Source organism: Caloenas nicobarica, chromosome 3 (genome assembly GCF_036013445.1).
Source record: "Caloenas nicobarica isolate bCalNic1 chromosome 3, bCalNic1.hap1, whole genome shotgun sequence".
Lineage (NCBI taxonomy): Eukaryota > Metazoa > Chordata > Aves > Columbiformes > Columbidae > Caloenas > Caloenas nicobarica.
In genome coordinates, this window is record NC_088247.1 from 108,730,853 (window position 1) to 108,751,839 (window position 20,987).

General features: G+C 44.2%; 1 protein-coding gene across 4 annotated transcripts; it reads right to left on the minus strand.

Moving 5' to 3' along the window:
- Positions 1 to 2,922: 2,922 nt before the first annotated feature.
- On the minus strand, positions 2,923 to 20,982 carry KAT14 (lysine acetyltransferase 14). Of its 4 annotated transcripts, none has more exons than XM_065632595.1 (10): positions 20,476 to 20,982; positions 18,291 to 18,409; positions 15,776 to 15,897; positions 13,058 to 13,239; positions 12,112 to 12,528; positions 10,604 to 11,175; positions 9,928 to 10,064; positions 9,241 to 9,416; positions 5,871 to 6,061; positions 2,923 to 3,269 (listed from the first exon to the last, which is right to left on the minus strand). In XM_065632595.1, the coding sequence occupies exons 1-10, from the start codon at positions 20,747 to 20,749 to the stop codon at positions 3,096 to 3,098; spliced, it is 2,364 nt and encodes a 787-aa protein (XP_065488667.1). In that variant the 5' UTR covers positions 20,750 to 20,982; the 3' UTR covers positions 2,923 to 3,095. The 4 variants fall into 4 exon arrangements, with proteins under 4 accessions (XP_065488667.1, XP_065488665.1, XP_065488664.1 ...); XM_065632593.1 differs by having other exon boundaries at positions 2,923 to 3,326; XM_065632592.1 differs by having other exon boundaries at positions 2,923 to 3,326; positions 12,112 to 12,531.
- Between the last annotated feature and the right edge of the window lie 5 nt (positions 20,983 to 20,987).

Here is a 20,987-nt window from a genome sequence, read left to right on the forward strand (position 1 = left end):
CATTATTCAACATTTCGGGGAGGAAACATTCTCTTGAGAGGAGGCTAGAAGTGGTTCCTGTGCAGCCACAAAAAGAGAGATTGAGCTGCAGCAGCTGTTTTATAGCTACTTCAAAGGCTGCCTAATTCTGGTGCTCACTTAGTGAGGGCAGGTAGAGCTCCCTGGCAACCCTGATGCATTTCCCTTGGGCCACCAGCCCCTATCAGATTGCACACCTGATTTCACATAGTGCTTGTTATGAGGCTGGCCTCAACCTCCTGTCCTCAGAAGACTTGCTGAAAGTGGGGGGTGAATTCCTGCTCACCAAACAGAGCCTCCATGCTCTGTGCTCACCCATATAGCCAGCAGAGTAAAAAAAACCTCTTATAGACAGCTTGTGTTGCCAAAATAAAATAATGCAGATACAACAGACTTCACCAGTGTCCTTCAGATCTGGTGTGCTGGGATCCCTTTGCAAATCAGGAAGGTTTTCTTGAGTCACGGCTATTCATTTTTGCCCAGACTATTAACAAAGTGATTCTCGAGCCAGCCATGCTTGTACTCTGTTCTGATCAAAGCTACCAAAGTTCTGATCAACAGGGAAGGATGTCACAGAAAGCAGTTCAAAGCCGTGCCAGATTTTCACAGACAGCACCAAGGAACAGGTTACAGAATGTCTTCCACATTAAGATAACACCAAGAGATCAAAACAGGCCTACAGTCCCAGGAGCGTGCAGTATAATAGGTATAGCAGTTAACTGGCTGATCTTCCAAGAAATATGGTCAAATCAGCAAGTAACATAAATGCTGGTGGACCCATGAAGTTGTGAAGCTATTTCATGTTTCGGTAGCCTCCAGAACAGCAATATTGATCTCTGTCCCCTGTAACCTTTAAAGAGTTCATTTTTACCAGTTTCCCTGAAGAAGGTAAATGCCAGTATTTCTACTTTTCCAGGTGACAGACAGATCCAAAATAGCTGAGGTGCAAAGGCTCAAAGGCACTTAATTGCGTTTGAGGATCTGGGGGTAAATGAACCACCTGGATAAAATGAGCGGTCCGCAGAACAGCAGGAATCCCAGGGCTGTTGTAACACTTTGTTCACTTGGCATCCTCCCTGTGAGGGATGAAGCCATGGAAGCATAAGCACAGAACAAGAAGCTTCTCAAAATCTTCACGGTCACCTTGGATATGATACAGAACTGGCCATCTTTTTCAGACTATTTTTATCTCTTAATTCTGGCTGACATAGAAACACCCTGCTAGGGCCTGCATGTGTGCGGCTTCTGTGCAGATGCCCAGTAGAGATATGACAAGTTTCTTGCCTTGCTCCACTGCCTACAAACACGTTTAGCATCCTCTGTCAGCCGTACCTGAGTGCTAGATTTCAATGAAATAAGAAGATGGACAGACAGCTTAACAAACAGTATGACTACACGTAGGCTTTTCCAAGGGAAGGGCTTTAATTCCATTCATAAAGACATATTTTTTTCTTTCCAAGTACAGCTAACTCATAACATCAGTAACACTGAAAAGTTTCACATAGTTGTAAAGCAGGCAGAAATGTGCTTGGATGCATTCTTTTTCCCTCCCACTAACACTGTTTTTGTTTTGGTGAGGATGTACATTGGCTACACAAAAACATACTGTGTCCATCTCTCTGCTGTTACCACAACGAATACTCCATTAAGGCAACTACTACTATTAGCCAAGTACCCAATGGGTATACGCCATGGATTAAGAACAAAGGAGTCACATTTGTTGTGTAGCTGTCTGTGGGGCCTGATGTGAAAGGAACAGCACAGTGGATGTGATTCATATTTAAAATGCACAGACTGACCTTTGGTCAGGCAGCAGAGCAAACTGCCAGCTTAACGTTCATCTGCAATAAAAGTCAGGGAGAGAGAGAAGCTGCTAAACTGTGTCAAAGGACTAGACCCCACTACCAGAGAAACGGTTTGGGGTTTGTATTTTTTAAATTCTTGGTTATTTCTATTTATTCTTTACTTTCCTCTTTACTTATACCTAGAGTCATGAAATCACAGCCTAAATGCTTCCAAGAACTGGAACTGGCCCACCTTTACCCTCTCCTCCCCCCAAGCTGCAAACAGATTGCTTCTACAAACCAGAGCCTGAATTTCAAACGTCACCACTAACTTTTGTTCTGGGTTTCTTCTAGTCAGAGTGTCTGTAGCAGGAGAAGGTGGATGCTGTATGTAGCCTGTGAGGCTGGCTCTGCAGCTAGAGGTGTGCCCAAAGGGCTGATCTGCACCATCAACAACCGTCAGAAAGGTTGTAAGATTTCAAAGAGCTGATTTGGCAGCTGTTGTGTCCTACTTTGCCTAACTACAAACCTGCTTGACATCTTGTTCCTGAACACAAAACACTGCGCACTACAAGAACTTCACACTGAGCACAGGGTCGACGAGGGGAAAGGAAGGCAGCAGGGAAGGAGCAGAAGACAGACATCTCCTCTGAGCCTTGCATTTGGGATCACATGAGTTCACACACTCATCATTATTCCTAAAACATCATTCCAGTATTGCTGTTCTGGCATGTGTAGAGCTTTCCTGAAGTTTGCATCCAGCTAGATGTCCCAATATCTTATTTCTCTTCATAGATTCAATAAGTGGTTCCTAACAAAGCGATCAAATCACAGAAATACTGTGGATGATTTAAGTTTAGGTGTTCATTTCCCATAAACAAAAACAGAAACAAACCACTCACGACTAGGTTTCAAAATCAGAAATCCATGGACCCCTCTGAAGTGACAAGTAATTTTGTTCGTGTGTTTGTTTTGTTTGTCTGTTTGTCAATGAGGCTCTCCAAAGTAACAGTGGCAGGAAAACTCCCTATAGAGAATTTCAGTCTTCCAGTGGTTTCAGCATGTCCCAGTTGGCATTTCCAGGCCTTTCCCCTTGGAGTGTAGGAATCAGTCCTCTTGGACTGCAGTTTCAGCACACAACATAGCACTGTTGACATTGAAAGTCTTAGTCCCATTGAAAGGCATTGGTGTGTTCCAGGTCTCACATGGCAGCCAACGTTCTCCGCTGAAAGCAGTGGTAGTTCTGCACTTGACAGACTGGGGTTTTTACAGACCCCCAGACAGCTCCGTAGATCAGCGCCGCAGCCTGAGAAAGAACGCATGCTTGCACTCCTTGCTGTCCAAGGGATAATATTTGTCATAAAAATCCAAAATGTATTCTTCAGACTTAAATCCAAACTTTTGGTAGAGCAGCATAGCAGGGTTGCTTGCAGAGACGTGAAGGGTTACATCTTTGCCCATGCAGGTCTGCCAAGGGAGGGAGGGGGGAAAGAAAAGTATCACAGCAAGAGAATGAGATGGCCCCTGGGGGAATGCGGAGGTGAAGAGATTTATCAGTTCGGGTAGTCAAGTTACTGAAGTAATACGAGAAAATCGCAGGCCTCAACATAGAAGTTATTACAAATAGCAGCTGAAAGGCGAAGGGAACACTGCTGTTCCTCCAAGCCTTTGTCTCTGGGAAACGTGGACTCTCTGACAAGGAAAACAAGTTTTGGACTATAATTTGTCAGCTTTCCATTGTCAATTGCTAAGTAATTGTTAATTAAAAATAATCTTGGTGTATGGCGCTGATCTCAAATACATTTTAACAATGGCCTGAAGAAAAGACAAAACATGCCAGAGGATCAGGCGCCGCGCTCCTCCCTGTCAGCAAACAGAGCTGAGCTCTCTGGGAAGCGCACCTCTGGGCTGTCACACTGGAATTCCTGTCTATCCCACCCAGCTCCGTTCCCATCCTTCAGGGCACAGCACTCACCTCCTGAGAAGGCAGGGAATTCAGCTCAGATGGCAAATGGCGCGGCTGATTATTCTAACCAGCAGCTTTCTGATAAACATGCTGATATAATATTTTTTTTCCTGCTTTCATGTAGTGTTTTAATAGCGTTCTATTTATATTGAATGTATTGTAACTCTAAGTGGGAACAGTTAACACCCATTAGGAAATTTTCATGGTAGATTATTCGAAGGGAAAGCTCTCACAGGGACTTAAGAAAAAAATCTGGATTCATTTTTGGGAAAAGGAAGTTGGAATGAGATGGTAAGAAGATGCAGTTTAGTCCTTTGGGCCAGATGCATGAGAGGGTAACTTCTGAAAACAAACCCATCAGAAAGGCATCATTTGCATCAACACACTTTCTGTCAGATTATGCTGTTTCCAAGAATCCATCCCCAAACTCAGCACGCTGATCCAAGAGACAGAATTACCCTTAATCCAAACAGGCTATGAAAGTGGCTCTAGCTACAGACCTGGTGTCAGCCCAAGCAGGCTGCAAAGCAGCACATACAATCTGGCAATTGAGGAACAGAAGGTCACAACCATCATTTCTTCTCTTCCATGACTAGATACCTTCTAACACTGACAGATACTTAGCAATGGAAAAATAAATCTAATGTGAGCCGACAGTCCACTAGTGATCTCACAATGCTAGCAAGCCTAATCAGCCTCAAACCTGCCTGGCTTTCCTCAATGTGATAACTTTATGCTAGTCTCCCTGCAAGCAGAATTAGGTTAATTGGCTGTGATACACCCTACAAAAAGCTGTGATGATTTTATACAGCTGACTTGCCAACACATCTCAGCTCTGCTGGAGAGACAGGACTCCAGCTGATGGATCCCTGCAAACCTTGGCACATCGCTCACGCCTGTTTTCACTGGGTGTTGACATCTCCCATCAACAGACTACAGTTGAGGGCAATTTACTTAAATGCTTTACACAGAGACACTCAGGAAATGTAAGGGGTGAATTTAAAGTAGGTTGGTTAGTGGCCTGTGTCAATATGCAGAGCAACAGAGAGGTGGACACTGCAGAGAGCTGTGTAGGTACAAGAGTTACCCTCGAGTGGCCCAGAAGAGATACCCTCAGTGGAATATGCTTTTCCAGGCTACAGATTACTGTTCCCAAGGCTCTGCCAGCACTCCCTACTTTTCTTCAGCTAAACGAGTATGAGGAAAAAGAGTTTCAAGGGTGAGCTTTTGCTAGTGCAGCTCATCTTGACTAAAACAAGTTAAGGAATGTTTCACATCAGCAGGTCTGCCAAGAGAGTTCAGGGAGTGGTAAAACTGTGCCCTGAAGAGGCACAGCTGAGCTCTGAAAATGCCATCTGTCTGCATCCTCACTCAAAATTAAGCTGGCTTTCATGCAATTTAATTCAAGAAAGTGAAGGGAATTAAGGCCACCTGAATAACAGTATTCTTCAGAGATTTAATGAAGTTTAACTACTTTAATACCACCCGTTTAGTTAGCTCAGATTAATTTTCCCAAGTGTCCCTGTGGAACAAAGCCCAGTGCAAGCTAGTCTGAACAAATTTGAATGTTTTTTATCTTCAACTCTGCTGGATTGGAACCAGAGTATTAAAAGTGAAAGAGAATGATTAAGATCAGCAAGTGATTTAATGCAACAGCCCTTGTCACAGAATAAACTCCCAGGTGTAGCCAAGAAAGCTGCAATAGATTCTAACTGAACCTATCCACTATTATCTCATTCCCTCCTTAATGCCCAAACTTATGGTATTACTGTTATGTGAACTATTGACCACTGAGGAACACAAGGTTAATCCCTAGACAGTCATAAGTCCACAGCACCTCACTAATTCCAAGGACCTGTCCAGTATGATTATTCTTCTAAATACATTCTAGTTTCTGCTTTTGAAGTGATTTCCCACCATAAATGTTCACACAAGCTGCTGACAGTGGACAATCTGTGCAGGTGTGTAAGCAAAGAACCAGCAAGGGGAAAGAGACAGAAAGGAGGAACACAACACTTCTTACTTTCTAATATTTGCATGTGTGCCCACAAGGAAGAAGGGAGAGGTAGTTCTTTAGGAGACAATAGGATTTTTTCCATTACCTGGATAAGATGGTAAATCATGAAGGTTGCAATCCCAGCTCTTCTCCACTCAGGATGAACTAACAGAAAAGAGATGTAAGCTTCATTGTATTTCACATCTGGCACCATAAAGCCAAAGGCAATGATAACTTTCTTGTAAAGGACGACAACGCTGAAGTCTGGATATTGCAGACATTCTGACAAATCAATTCCTTTGGAGAAAGGGAGAAAGGGCAGTTGAAAGCATTGCAAACCAAAAGACATGTGTCACACTTGCACAGAAATCCAGGGTTTTAAGGCCTTTTAAAAACACTCACTTGACCCCTACCTTTTTCCTTTGTTTCAAAGCTCTGAGATTGAGAGGTGCTTTAACCAAAAACACAGACAAAATGAGATGTGCTCACTAGTGGCAATTCTTGTATGGAGAAATTAACACAGCTGATTTCTTCCTAAATGACTCGAGGGTGAAACTAAAACTCAAAAAGCATGTTCTCTAAAACAGAATGATTTTTTTAAAAATCACATGATCTCAGCACCAAACTAATCTATCCTTCGTTTGTATTCTGAGCCATACCAGCAGACTCTGCTAAGAACCCCATTCTAAGTATGGATGTGGATGAAGATACTTGCATGTGCAGATGTTTGCTGTATTGTGTCCTATTAAGTTTGTGCCCTTTGCCCGAGTTTGCTAAGGGCTGCAGTAAAGTTAATGGATAAGGGTTTGCTTCTCCATTTCACCTGGGCTGGGCCAGCACCAGGCTGATGTACACTATTCCTATTCCAGTCAGCAAATGCTGAGGACCTGCCTGAAGACAAAGAAAGGGGGAACAGTTTAGAGTGGATCAGCCTGACAGACCGGGTGAACCATCCCATTCTTCCTGCAAACTCTCTCCAGACACAGCAGACAGGAAACTGGGCTTCAGCTTTGATAGCATTACCTGCCTAAGGTTCCCATCTCTTTTCTCCACCTGGTCTTGAGCTCCTGCTGCTTCCTTTGTTGTGCATACTCAGCTGTTTGTGGACCTGCACTGTGGACCTGACCACAGCCTTCAACACTAACAGAACATTTTCTTTTAGCGTGCAAATTCTCTAAGCTGGGGCATGAAGCAGCCTCTCGGGCAGTGGTGCTTCTGTGAGTCAGAGGCTGGACAGAAACGCCTGAAGCTGGTGACTTCTGAGTGGAATTTGTTACCTCACCTAAGTATGTTGCTGCAGCAGCCTAAGAGGATCCACACACCACGTTAGGGTCGGGCAGTGCAGTTCACAGCACAGAAGACTGGTAATTTGTGTGGACAGGCCCTAAATGAAGTGCAAGATAGTGGAGCTGTGTCATAAATGTTAGTTTCAGCCTCGAACTGGCAATCATGGATATATTTGGAATGTGAGATAACAAAATAGCAGTGTGTCTTCCAGTAATGTTTATCTGTATTAATGGGATGCAAGACTTCATAAAGCACTAGGCACAAATAAGCGGCTGAATTATTCTCTTGCTCGAAAGTAAGCTGGGTGGAGTAAGATGTGGGAGGAATCAATTGGCAATAGGGAGCCACATTAATTATCTCAAGGCTGCAATTGACTGGGAAGTGCCTTACAGCATGTCTGTACAGGAATGCTACATTGCCCTGAGCACACTGACATCTACAAAACAATGCTGTCCCCTCCGCACACAGTTATTCCTGTAGGAAGATGCTTAGCTCAGTAGGGTTTACCACTCAGGAGATGTTTCCCGTTAGAACATGAAGGCACAAGATACTGTGAGAAACAACAAGGGGGAATCTTGCTTCACATCAGCTCATTTGCGGTAACTACCGGTAAACTTGCTTCTGCCTTGTGAGAAACAAGAACTCTGACAGGAAGGATATGGAGAGGTGGAAGAACTAAGGTCTGGGCTTGCCCCACCTGGTCAAGTGCCTAAAACTTAAGGACTCAGTCAATGAGAGCATCGCTATTAGAAGACAACTGAGTGCACCTAAGATGTCATTTACTGATGATAGCATCTCCAGGCACACTTGCTTCAGATGCCTAGACTTTGGTGGAATTTCAGCTGTTTCTCTGAACAACACTGCCAGCTTAATTATGCCCTTCCAGGTCCATATCCCACAGCCTCTCACAACTCTACTAGCCTGTTGTGAAGCTAAAGCCTTTGCATCCACAAATACACTGTGCTTTATCTCCTGAAGTATCATCACCTCACTTATCTCGCCTGCTAAAACAGAACCAAGGTACAATATATCACAGAATCTCAGCCTCAGAAAATTTACACCATAGAAGAGATTTTAATTCCTGTTTGGAGACTGATGGGAGTGTCAGCTTTCTGATTTAATGATGAACAGTCCATAGTCGGGTGGAACACGCCCACGCTCCTTACATTAAATAAAACAGGGTGAGTCCTGAAGAACTTAATGAAGGTGCGACCCAACTTGGCCAGAACTTCAAATGCGTTATCAGAAGAGGAGAGACTATGACAAAGGTGTTGCGCTTCTGTTGGAATTGCAAGTGTCTCTCATGAGCTCCAAAACAGCTTGTGAAAGGGAAGATATGCCATGTTATCTCCTCTGAATTGTACAATTTGGACAATGAGTAGCACAAAGAGCTTGGATCCTGACTGCAGCATATGAGCACTGCTGAACTACAAACCCTGTTGAATCACTATCTGGAAATCAAAATGTAAAGCAGTTACTTGGAAGGAATAAAGGTGTGTACTGTCTGTTGACTAAATTAGTCTGCCACGTTGTTTGCTGATCAGAAGCTGATCCATGCAGTGGATGAACATCACTATTATTATTTCAGAAAAACTAGAGGCTACAGCCTCATAACTGCCCCCATAAAGGGCAGCCACGGTCCCAAAGAGCCTATAGTTCCAGAAATGACACATAAAAATCAATATCCAGGCTTTCCCATACCTTGCAAATACTGAGGCTTGAAGAAATAAAGGACACCACAGCAGAGGCTGCAGTTGTAAGTGCAATTCGCAAACCTCACTCCAACATATCCAGCTTATGGCTGCTGGGAAGAAACTTCCTTATGAAGCTAATGAGCAGTAGATCTCTGGTATAAAACTGTTTACTTCGCCCCAGATTCTGCAAAACGTTTCACTAGATGCTCAATTTTAGTAACTGACTACTCCTATTGGCATCAATGGTGTTATCCAAAACAACCTCTTTCTTCAAGTGCTGTGCTAATTAGGGCCTAATTGTCCAGTTCTAAATGATCTCAGAAGACAAAGACACCAAACCCATGTCTCCATCTGAACTGCATTCCTATGACATCAGATAATCGTTTTCTAAGAATCAGGCAAGACACCAACTGAACAAAAATTTGGCCTGTGAATATTTTTTTTCTGAACAAAAGCACTTCCATCTTAGAAAACCAAGCACTGAAGGAATCTTACCAGGCCAGAAGAATTCGTGGCACATGGAGTTTATAGTGGGGATGTGATTAGGACGAACATAGCAGTAATCAATGGGTGCTTCTCGCTCAGCCTTCCAGTTGAGATCATTCCTGTGTGGATATGCCCGGATTTCTGCCAGCAGCCTGAGTTTTGGGGGCTTTGTCTCATAGTCACGCCTGCCAATAACATGAAAAGCAAACACAAAAGGCGAGTGAGCAACAATAACTGCCACTGCAGCTGAATGGGTACTGCCCATGAAATATTTTCTGACATGCTCAACTTGGAACAAAACAACAGTCTTGTATTCGTATAGGAAAGCAGCACCCAGCTCAGCAAAAACACCCTTGTGTCAGAGGCCATGATGCTCCCTGGATCTGTAGCATGCAAAGCCAGCCTCTCCTTACCACAGGAGCAAGGAAATCACCGTACTGACCCAAAAGCAGGTGCAACTTGCACTGAATGACTATGGTGATTCCCTCTCTGCCTTGCCCTCTCTCGGAGATTCCCCTTCCCAGTGCAGAGCCAGTTTAACTACTCAGCTAAACAAGACACTATCCTTTCAGGGTTACCATAGTATACTGGGTTGTACTTCAAGGATGAGTGAGGAGCACTGCCCAAGAAAAGTGTCCTCTCCATGGGCTGTCGGTTCACAAGCCAAGAGCAAATTCACCCTCTGGCCAGCTGTACCTGATGTAAGGTTTCAGGACACGGGATGTGTAAGGACTGACAATACTGTGGTCTGTCAGTAGGTCTTCTGAGCCCACCAGTCGATACAGAAACTTTGTCGTCTGCTGTCGATATCCCTTCATGGCTGGCAGCATTGTCTATATGCACAAAAAATGCAGAACATTTCAGGAACATTAGTCAATGACTTAAAACAGGGGAATCATATCAACAGAGGGAGAATAAAGGCCTTCCAATGTGACAGGATGAACTGGACCCGTGGCATGATGGTCCCACCTCAGAGGACTTTGCTGTGCACTCTCAGATTTAGCATCCAAATCTATGAGCTGCACACGACTCAGAAAAGTGCTGCAAGTGATCTCTCTCCTACATAGCATGAAAGAGCAAACGCCTATTTGGTTACTTCAGGACTCCACCAATGTTTGGGCAGGGCTGGAGTACAAATACAGAGACATTTGTGGTGCTGACACTGATAGACAGCTATTCTGTACGAGCATGTCCCAAGAAGAAAGGGGCTTGTGAGAGCATTGGTGGGACACAGCCCCAAGTCAAAATGAGTCTTATTCATGTAATCCTTTTCACTTTGGGAGGCAAATATCCTTAAGGTGACACTGCCGTCTGCAGCAAAAGTTCTAAAATAACCAGTGCCAAAAGCTCAGTTAGATTTGGAAACACTCACCTGGTACCTGTCCAAGATCCTGAAGTCCTGGCTAGTAGTTCTGTATGTTGCTTGTCCTACCGGGGACCTGGAAACACCTCCTTCTTTGGCTCCGTAAATCCCATCAACCAAGAGCAGTGCAGCGTTCACAACTTGGTCCAAGTCAAAGAGTGGCAGTCCTCTTTCCCTCTTGGCCTGCCTGACTATCAGCTTGCGCCTCAGTCTCCGGGCCTCTGGGGTCATGCTCGTGGCATTGGGACAGGCTTCCAGTCTCTTCAGCAGCAGCTTTTCCTCATAGATGCTAACAGGTGTATGCTTGGGAGCTCTGAGTTTAGCATCCTTCTCCAGCTGTGGCTTCCTCTTGTCTCGTCCCCTCACCTGCAGAGATGTGTTTGACTCTTCAGGATCTTCACTATCACCTTCCATCCTTTCTGTTTTTTCTTCTTCACTCTCCACTTCTTGCTTGATCTGCTCAGCTGTCTTCACTTTTTTTCTACTTGCTATCACAGTGCCAGCACTGACTGTCCCACTGGGAGGGGGCACATACTCTATTCCTGGGTCTATGACTCCATCCCCTTCCATCTCCTCATCATCTGTTCAACAGATCAAAATAATCCAGGAAAAAAAATGTAAACATCAAAGCCCCATTTCAAAAAGGGTTGTCACAGGACATTTCTGCTAAGGAAAAATAACGCAGCTTTACCCAACACACTCCATTTTCTATATACTTCCGGACCTCCTGATTTTCGACAGGAGACAGCATAAGGAGCATAAGACAGAATCAATCCTCCTGCAGTTTGGCATCCAAAACCATAGCACGCCTGAGCTGCAAGCTCATGCTCTTTGACAAATGTTGAAGTGTTGAAAATTCCTGAAGACTGGGGATCAAATGGTCAAGCTGGTAAGCTATATCTTCAGCTAGCTTACCCTGGAGAAGTTCTGTTTAATCTGAGGGAACAAGTAGGAGTTACAGAAGCACAGGATTTGTCCCTCTACAGGAGCTGACTATCCTTCCATCAATAAGTGCTTTATTCTCTTCTTTCCTGATTAGATTGAGGTCTGTCTCCTTAAGGAACTAACGGAATTCAGCTTGCATCACTGCTTTGCAACCTGACTGAAATTTTGCATCTGTTAATTGGGATGTTCAAGCTTAAAAAACTAGTGGAACATTACCATAAGAACAAAATTTCTCCCACTTAAAAGCATTCGAGACAAAATTAGAGTTGCTATCTAACTGTAACCTGTGTTGCAGTGAAATGCTTATGTGGAGTGGTGCAACAGTTGTTAGCTGAAATCTTCTATCCACTGTTTATCCAGTATCCCTCAGAAGACGGTCATTCCTTCTGGCCTTAGAAGCTGGCAATACAACTACGGAAAACTAATCTAGATTTACATGCAACTAAGACAAGTGGAATTTTACCAGTTACTTTCCATCTCTTCTTGAAAAGATCCTACAGCTCATTAGAAGTTTTATTTTTTAACATCTTAATTGATAACTATGTATGTCTTATAATCATGGCATCTCTTACCATGAAACAGAGCCTGTGGTGGCATGACATCTGGAATGAGATCAGCTTCTGAGAGAAGGCTGGGAGTAGCTGAATGCGAGGCTGGAGTGCCAGGAGCAGAGAAGTCCAGAGATGGGGAAGGAGAAGGGCTTGTCAGAGGAGTACGATCTGAAGAGCTCAAGGAGGAGAAGTCAATCACCTCTCCTTTCTCAAGGACAATATCAGGACGACGGCCTCGACTGGTGAATTTAACTGGAGTGGAGGAAGTACTCCGGTCCAGGAAGCCGGCTGCCTCCTTCTGGGCTCTCCGAATATCCTTGGCTTCCTGAGTACGAGATCTCTTCTCCTTCAGCTCCATGGCCGATTCGACTGGATTGCGGCTTACCCGCTTCCTGAGTCCTTCCACAGTAATGATGGGATCCAGAGGTGGCTTTGAAGCTGCTGAAGAAGTAGTTTGCTTATTCTAACAGCCACTGAGCACCTGCAGTCACTGCATACATACTATATGGTCAGAAGAACATCTTGACTACAAATTTTGGAAGATGTATTTTCAAAATATACAAGAAATGCACTCCAAGATGTAGCATAAAGCCAACGCACAACTAAAGCCTCGTTAAAGCCCCACTCTTGCTCTTCTGCACAGAATGGAATTTGCACCCAGTGACGAAAGATCAAAAAACCTTCCCCATGGTAAAGAGGAGCAGAGAAGCTACAGATTTCAGCTAAAAAAACCCCCCGCACAAATCTCAAAAGCCTTTAAATCAGTTAGCACAATGCAAAAAGGTAATAAAATACAACAAGCTTCTCATACTACAGTATATGCACCATAGTCCTCTTAAGTCAACCATTACAGCAGAGCAAAACTAAGAAGCTGTCTGTGCACACAGACACATGGTTTTAAGTAAACTTCCAGCTCTGTCAGCTCTGGCCCAGCTAGGAACCTACACACCATCGGGGAAACAGTTACCTTTTGCCTTTAGTGCAGATGCAGACAGTTTCTCTCCTTCAGGTTTCATTGTTGGGGGTTTATTATGAACCAGTTTCCACCATCCTGGTTCTCCAAATTCCTGTGCCCCTGAGCGGAAAAACAAGGGGCTCCCCACAGAGAGACAGCCAGCGACTGTGCTCCACCATGTCGAGGTCTTTTTCCTACAGTGGGAGAGGGAAAAACAAGTGTTAAGTGCCCACATGCCAGCTGTGCTTCCACCCTAAACCCTCCTCCCTCTGCCAAAATGGGAAGGGTAGAGTGCTTCTGCCACTGGCACTGATGCAGAGGGAAGATGTACTTCCTATGACCTCATCCTCAAAAAGGAGAAAGATTAATTAGTTTTTTCTCAGAGAAACACCCTGAAAGGCAAGCTAAAATGTACTGGTGGGCTCTGATGTGTGAAGCGCTGCATACACATGCTCATAAATGCCATGCAAATACAGCATAGCAAGATGGCAATTTTTCTTTTGTCAATGAGCTGACATACACCGAGCATACAGAGGAGAGGTCTATCCTGTCACTGGAACCCTCAGCATTCAAGTGCTGACCTTGCCACCTTCATTAACAATTTGACATTACAAGAACAGAAACAGGATCCTAGTGCTACCTGTGTTGACCTGACTTTGCAGAGCCATATTCCATTACTGAAGACAGCGAACAGGTCTCTGGGTGTACAGGATGGGAGAGGCAAAGGAAAGGTAGTGATAAAGCAGACGGAAAGACAAACTTAATTTGAATGCCTGCCTTGACTACTTCGAGATTTCATTTAGCAAAGCACACTCCCAGAGCTGTAGGACAGGATCCCTGAAGCTGAATTCACAAAGCTGGTTGCGATCCAACCACTCTGCCCTCCACAGCTGCAGCCTTGTCAGGCACTCCAGAGAAGCAGAGTTAGGAGTCTGAAAAGTAAATCACTGAGGACAAGTGAGCTGCAGAAGCGGCAAGGTAACAGAGTACATATCCTTGTCCTACAGACACATGCATGTGCTATATACTGGAGTCCTATTTTAGCTTGGGGTTTTCTTTTATACCACCTCTCCTGCAGCATGGGGAAGAGCATCCCTACTAGTCAACATACTTGTCAGCCACACTCACTGAACTATTTCTGAAGCACCTTGGCCACTTGGAAACAGGGAGCTGCATTTCAGCCTTTCACTCTGCAGGGCAGTGTCATCTATTGGGCATCTGAGTGCCTTTTTTTCCTCTAAGAACTGGTCACAGGGCTAACTAAAATGTTGTTTAGGGAAGAAGTGAGAAGAAATATTTTAAAATTGCCCCTGTAGCCATTAACTGAGGTACTCCCTTGGCTACTGGAGAACTGGGTTCATGGTGCAAAGTCTAAAACCCTTATTTGCACAGGATCTCAGGATCCCTATTTGCCTTTGCACACCTCCACTGGCAAAAACTTCAGCACTTGGGCTAGGCTTGGCCAAGCAGGTATTCACTGCTGAGTGTTGCAGTTACAAACCTTGGGCTACTGACCCTCAAATGAGAAGGATTAAACTCAATTGCCCCATACCAGAGTCTGGAGCATTATAGTAAGTCTGGATAAGCTGTACGTTAATATGCCAAGGAAGTAAAGTATTGCACGCCCTGAACCGCTACACACATCATTCAGCTGTCCTTGCTCCATCAGTGGCTTGTCCAGGCAAGTGGGGAGGCTATGTTTGAGGCCAGTAATCACTTCATCTGAATATAATCAGAACAAGGAGTGCCCCGTTTCCAGGGCAGGTCTCAAAAGGCAACAGCAAACCCTGGGAGGTGATGGCTCCCTGAGCAAGGGACGATGGGCCTTCAGCTACCTTTGTGTCAGGGTCCCTGTGGTGTCCAGAGGGAACAAACACTAACATTTCTGAGAACAGAGCAAGGAGGCACAGACAAGCAATGAAAGCAAACCCAAAAAGCAAATCCAGTTAGGAAGAAAGGCCAGATCTTGCAACAGAGAAATCCCTGGGGAAGAAAAGAAGCTGTGAAGTCAATCAAGTCTATAACTTCAAAGGCTTGCTCAGTTCCTCTCCTGCCTTCAGAGCACGTGCATTAACAATGAGATTTGCATTTGACAGCTGCAGTGCCCTCAGAAAAAATGTGCCGTTCACCTATACAGCACGCAAATCATCAAACTATGAAGGCTGCCCTTTATGAGAAAGGTTCGTACCCTGACAGCTTCTTTCTTTACACACACTGAAAAACATTCCAGTGGTTTGTAATGCCTGCTATGTAAAAGCTATTTTATTAAGATCCAACACAGGCTAACAGACAAGGCACAATTTTCCTTTATGGAGAACTGGATCCATACAATCTTTATAGCCAAGTAACATGGTACTTTGCTAAACCTGTTTGTTTTTTTTTTTACTTTAAAGCCTAGTGACATCAGGACCAGCCTGTCCATTGTGTCTATTTAGAAATACTCAAAGGCTTTGTAGGTTCATATGCTACCTACAGGACAACAAGAAGTAACTTAAAATATATGCATTTATATTGCTTTTGTGTGACACTCATGGGGTTGTTTTTGCCCACTAAGAAAAGAGTACCCCTCATGCCTACATTCAGGTTCTCAATATTAAATCCTCCCATTTTCTCACTACTGAGGCTCAATAGAGACATCACCAATCAACCAGGATTCTTGTCCACCTGCATAACAGGTTTTAAGTCCTTTGGCTCATCAATCAGACATTCAGGGAAACATCACATCTTTACCTGTTCCCTAATAAGAAAGTCCAGTGTTTCTCAATAAAAGCACAAATATCTTCTTTCCATCTGAAGTACCCCTGACGGCCTGTTCCTTCCAGCGACAAATTGTACATTGCCAGCATGACAACCTGGAACAGAAAACATTGGATACAAGTGAATCTTTTCTGTTTCATCTGCTGAACTGTCCCCCACAGCCACCACACACACACAAATCTTTGCTCCCTCATAAGTGTCTTGGTTTTGCAACATCTCACAGGCAACTTCTGCAATCCATCTTCTTCCTAATTGCACGCTGCCCATTCTTATCTTTCTGTTGTTAGATGCACAGTCTCCCAGAGAGTTCTCCATCCCAGGGAAATAACAAGCTGCCTAGTTATGCAGGTTTATGCTGAGATACAAGATTTCACAGTGGTTGCATAAATTAATTATATCACAACTGGAATCTGAATGCAGCATGGAGGTAGGGAAAAAGTCTTTCAAAGAAACGGCCACAAGTAATCCCACTATCTAATCCGTCAGAAATGTAGTGACAATCATCTTTCGAGATACTTACTGTTACATTTCAAACTGAAGAGACTGTAAACTTTCTGTAAAATTACATGATATCTACTAATCGTTCTGGGTATGCAAGAATTAAGTTTGACTCCAGGTGATAATCATTAAAGACAATCCTTTTACAGCTCATTCATTCACATGCTTCACAACCAAATTCAGTCTGACCTATTATACACCTAAACTAAAGGGAAGGTTTGCAAAATATCACACCTCTTTGTAAGTAAATCCTAGGTGACCAACTGTTAATTACATTTACCCACTTCATTTGAATACAAAAGTCATACAGCTGGGCTGGGAACATCTCTCAACAATCACACAGCCTCAGCTGGATACCACTTCCAACAGGGACTTAGTCTTCACTGTCAGAGAAGTTTGAAATGTATTTTTAATAGGCAGATGGGTCTCCTTGCAGTGGGCTGTAACCTTCTGGAATGCATTGCTGAAGGTACCACAATGATTAAATACAGACAGCCTTAATGTCCCCTGTACCCTATTCCTGCTTCACAACTCCTCTTAGTTTGATAACCATTCATCTAGGATTTTGTAGTTGTGGGGTTGTGGTTTTTTGTTCTGCTTTGGTTTTTTTTGTGTTTGTTTCTTTTTGTGTGTGTGGTTTTTTTGTTGGTGGTGGTGGTTTTGGTTTTGTTTTTTTTTTTTTTTTTTTTTAAGTCAGGTGGGACACCATTTCAGGACTTCAGAAACAATTCCCTTTTCAGCTAACTAAAGATAAGGATCTGTTGAGGCCACACACTCTGAAAAAAAAAAATACCAGAAATCACTGTCCCTATCTTTTCTACTTCAGATAATCCTGGGGAGATAGTCTCTTCACTAGTTGACTTTCTTCCTTGCCTGTTTTGATTTTTTCTTTCCCTTTGCCACTCTGGGGAGACCTGGGTGTAATGCCATGGCAGCCTTTGCTCTCCAAATCTGTAACCTGCTGAAACTCTGCCAGCCTGCTGGCCACAGGCTGCTGTGCCAACCACTTCCCCTGCACAGCCCCGCACCAGGCACCACGAGAAAGCTCTGTAGGAGTTACAGCTGATGTTTTAAATGATCTGCTATGAGAGAGCACACCACTACTGTACCAAAGGACGCCAATAGGTTGGATATTAGGATTCATCCAGAGGGTGGTGGAGCACTGGGACAGGCTCCCCAAGGAGGTAGTGACAGCCCCAAGCCTGTCAGTGTTCAGGAAGCGATTGGACAACGCCCTCAGACCCATGGTGTGAACTGTGGGGTTGTCCTGTGCAGGGACAGGAGTTGGACTTGATGATCCTTGTGCGTCCCTTCCAACTCAGGACATTCTATGGTTCTATAAAACAGATGTCTTGCACATACTGCACAATGCTCAGCACATGCTGAGCAGCAGCTATTGCTCGATCAAATTTGCTTTAGCAGAGGCAGACAGCACTGCCTGCCCCTCCAGCACCCTGCTTAGAGCAAAAGGACATGCATCGGTCTACCCATATGGTGGTTGCTATATAATGCAAATTATTTTGATTGCTCAGGTGTGCAAGTGACTGAAAGAGCAAATTCTAGCAAGGACTGTTGCAAGCAAGGAAGCAGCTGGGTTGAAGCTTTGTGTTCAGGCAGCTGGCAAGCTTTCTGCTTGTATGTTGCCACCTTACTAGTTTTACATTTGCTCATATACACAAAAAACTGTTCATGCCTAGCAGCCAAATTGCATTAAATTTGCTTTTCCACACCTGCCTGAAGCCATGAATTCATGAACAACATAAGGGGAAGAAAAAGGGGGAAAAAAAAAAGAATGTGGTTTCTATGATTATCTTTCAATTTACCTGCCAAATGCCCAAGTTCTATTATGCAGACAGTCCTTAGCTAATTAATTTCTGAAGTTCATGCATATGTTTCTTTGTTACCTATACCTGATCCCCCTTTTCTACATAGCACATACACAACAGACAACAATTTTAGAAAGTCCTGTGGTTGTTCTGCTGGTACTTACTTGTTGCCATGTTAATCTCAGCCGTTCAAATTGCTCCTTCCCATCTTCCGAGCAATCAGAGCAAGTAAATCTGAAAAAGTTATCTCCTTTGAGGTAGCTGAGCTGTTCTCTCAGTTGACCTGAAATGAATAGGCAAAAAACAACTTCTTGATCCCTTTATAGGAAAAAATGCTGCAAAGGAGATTTGGATTCCCTACAACATCAGGCAGAAAAGTACTTTTTGCCTTTTTTTCAGAGTCCAGAGACCTAGGCAGTTCCCAGCCAGCGCCAGAACTCTCTGCACAGATTCATTTCACAGTTGCAGCAGCCAGCAGTGACCAAGTGAAAAGCAAAGGTATAGAAAAGGGGTGTTCTACTTCACATGTGACTGCAGGTACAAAGCCAAGGATTTCCTTGTTTCCGTTGCATTTCTCATTCCTTCTTGTTTCCCCAGGATAATGTATCTACTTCAATAAATAATTGTTTTCCTACTCTGATGTGTTAAAGAATGGTATGCTGCTGCAAAGGCTATCAGAATATACAAGCTGTCTCTTCCGTGCCATCTTTCCACTCACTGCTACATTTCTTTACAGCTCCCTCTTTCCCTGTCCTCAAAATGCTACCAGTCCTCGTTTACAGCAGCCTCCAGGATGCACTTGCAGCAGATATAATGTGAAGCTTTAAGGTATTTATTTCTTCTTTCCTTGAAACTGAGAGATAAAAGAACAGCCCAAAATTATCAGGAAACACTTTTTCTTTACTGCGATTGATGCATTAGATCACAAATCAGCAACGCACTTCAGTATATGCTTTGCTGTGTAAAGCTAACCCTGCATAAAAGTTTGTCTGAACAAAAGCGATCTGCTGGGATACAACCACCTGTAAAACCCCATGCATCCAAAGCCTGATAATCCAGAATTTAGAAAGTAAACTCTAGTCTGTTGCTAACAGTATCTATCTTACGTCAAGCAGCAGTAGCAGAGGGATCAAGTTCTGCAGCTTTCTCCAAACGCCTCCCAGAGCTAGCTGCTACAGGCTGGACATGCTTCTGTGAAAGCTAAATTAAATTCATATTATTGGGAAACCATTAGGGTTGAGTTTTAGCATATGCTCCACAGATGTGACAAAATTACCAGGAAAAAAAAAAAAAAGGAGAAAAAGTAAAACTATCCCAAAGCCCTTTTTCTCCACAGGCAGAGCTTTACAGCAAGGGTCATTATCTTCATCTGAGTGAGTAGAGAAGCTGAGTTGCTCAGCCAAAGTCTCCTAAACACACCAGCAAGACCTGGAAGGGTGTCCATGTTTCTCAAATCACATCCTTACTCTTTACTAATTAACAAAGAAACTCCTATTTCTTTACAGGGAATGCCAGCTTTGAACACCCACGCAGTTCATGGATAAAAGTGCCTAATGCATACTGCTGGCATCAGGCTGCTGGGCTCCACGCAATGCTGTGACAGCCTTTCTCCTCCAGCGTAGGATGGGATACAGCTGAACAAGGGCTGCAGGTATGCAGGACAGCGTAAGGGATAAAAGGATTTAGAGCAGCCCTGTGGAGAAGGACTTGGGGGTACTGGTGGATGAAAGGTTGAACATGAGCCGGCAATGTGCGCTTGCAGCCCAGAAGGCAAATCCTACCTTGGGCTGCATCAAAAGGAGCGTGGTCAGCAGGTTGAGGGAGGCGATTCTGCCCCTCTGCTCTGCTCTGGTGAGACCCCACCTGGAGTTCTGTGTCCAGCTCTGGAGCCCTCAGTACAGGAAAGACATGGACCTGTTGGAGAGGGGCCAGAGGCAGCCACAAAAATGATCAGAGGGCTGGAACAGCTCTCCTATGCGGTGAAAGATGGGGACAGGCTTTTTAGCAGGGTCTGTTGTGATAGGACAAGGGATAATGGTTTCAAAAGAAAAGAGGGGAGATTTAGGTTAGAGATAAGCAAGACATTTTTTACAATGAGGGTGGCGAAACACTGGCACAGGTTGCCCAGAGAGGTGGTAGATGCCCCATCCCTGGAAACATTCCAGGCCAGGCTGGACGGGGCTCTGAGCAATCTGATCTGGTTGAAGATGTTCCTGCTCATTGCAGGGGGTTGTACTAGATGACCTTTGAAGGTCTCTCCCAACCCAAACTATCCTGTGATTCTATAACCACCTTGCAAACAACAACCCCAGTGATGCAACCAAGACACAATACAACCGGCAGGCTTACTTGCTGGAATCCACTTCTGGCACTTCTCGCAGTAATAGGACATCTCTTCCATCCAGGACGCATCACCTTCATCGCTGTTCAGAGAGTCCCCACTCTGGTCGTGTGATAAATCCACTGAAGCCTGGTCCTCAGACTCAACAATCAGGAGGGTCTCCCCTTCCACCTCACCCTCCTCCAGGCCCTCTGAGGTGGAGGTTCTGGTGGCTTCATCATCGTGGCGGCTCAGCAGCCCACTCATGTGAACATTACTAGCCATCCTAGATGGTGTTTGCATAACAAGGAGCTATGCCTCCCCACATTGACAAGTCCATCCACGCTGGATGTGTCAGCCAAGTCTCCACAGTCAAAGTACCAATGGCAGACAAAATGTTTTGTGTCCACTCTATAGCTTTTGGGACTGGATTATAACCTATACAAAACAACAGTCTTTCACAGATTACCTCTTGCTTGCTTAAACACTTGCAAGTGGTTAGACACCAATATTCTCCAAATGTCTTTAGCCAAACCTCTGA

Coding starts and splice junctions, on each gene's coding strand:
- KAT14 (XM_065632592.1), bottom strand. CDS start 20,749: ATGCAAACACCATCTAGGATGGCTAGTAATGTTCACATGAGTGGGCTG. Junction 13,240..15,775: donor ACTTTCTTATTAGGGAACAG/GTAAAGATGTGA, acceptor CTCCCACTGTAG/GAAAAAGACCTCGACATGGT. Junction 10,065..10,603: donor GGATCTTGGACAGGTACCAG/GTGAGTGTTTCC, acceptor TTGTGCATATAG/ACAATGCTGCCAGCCATGAA.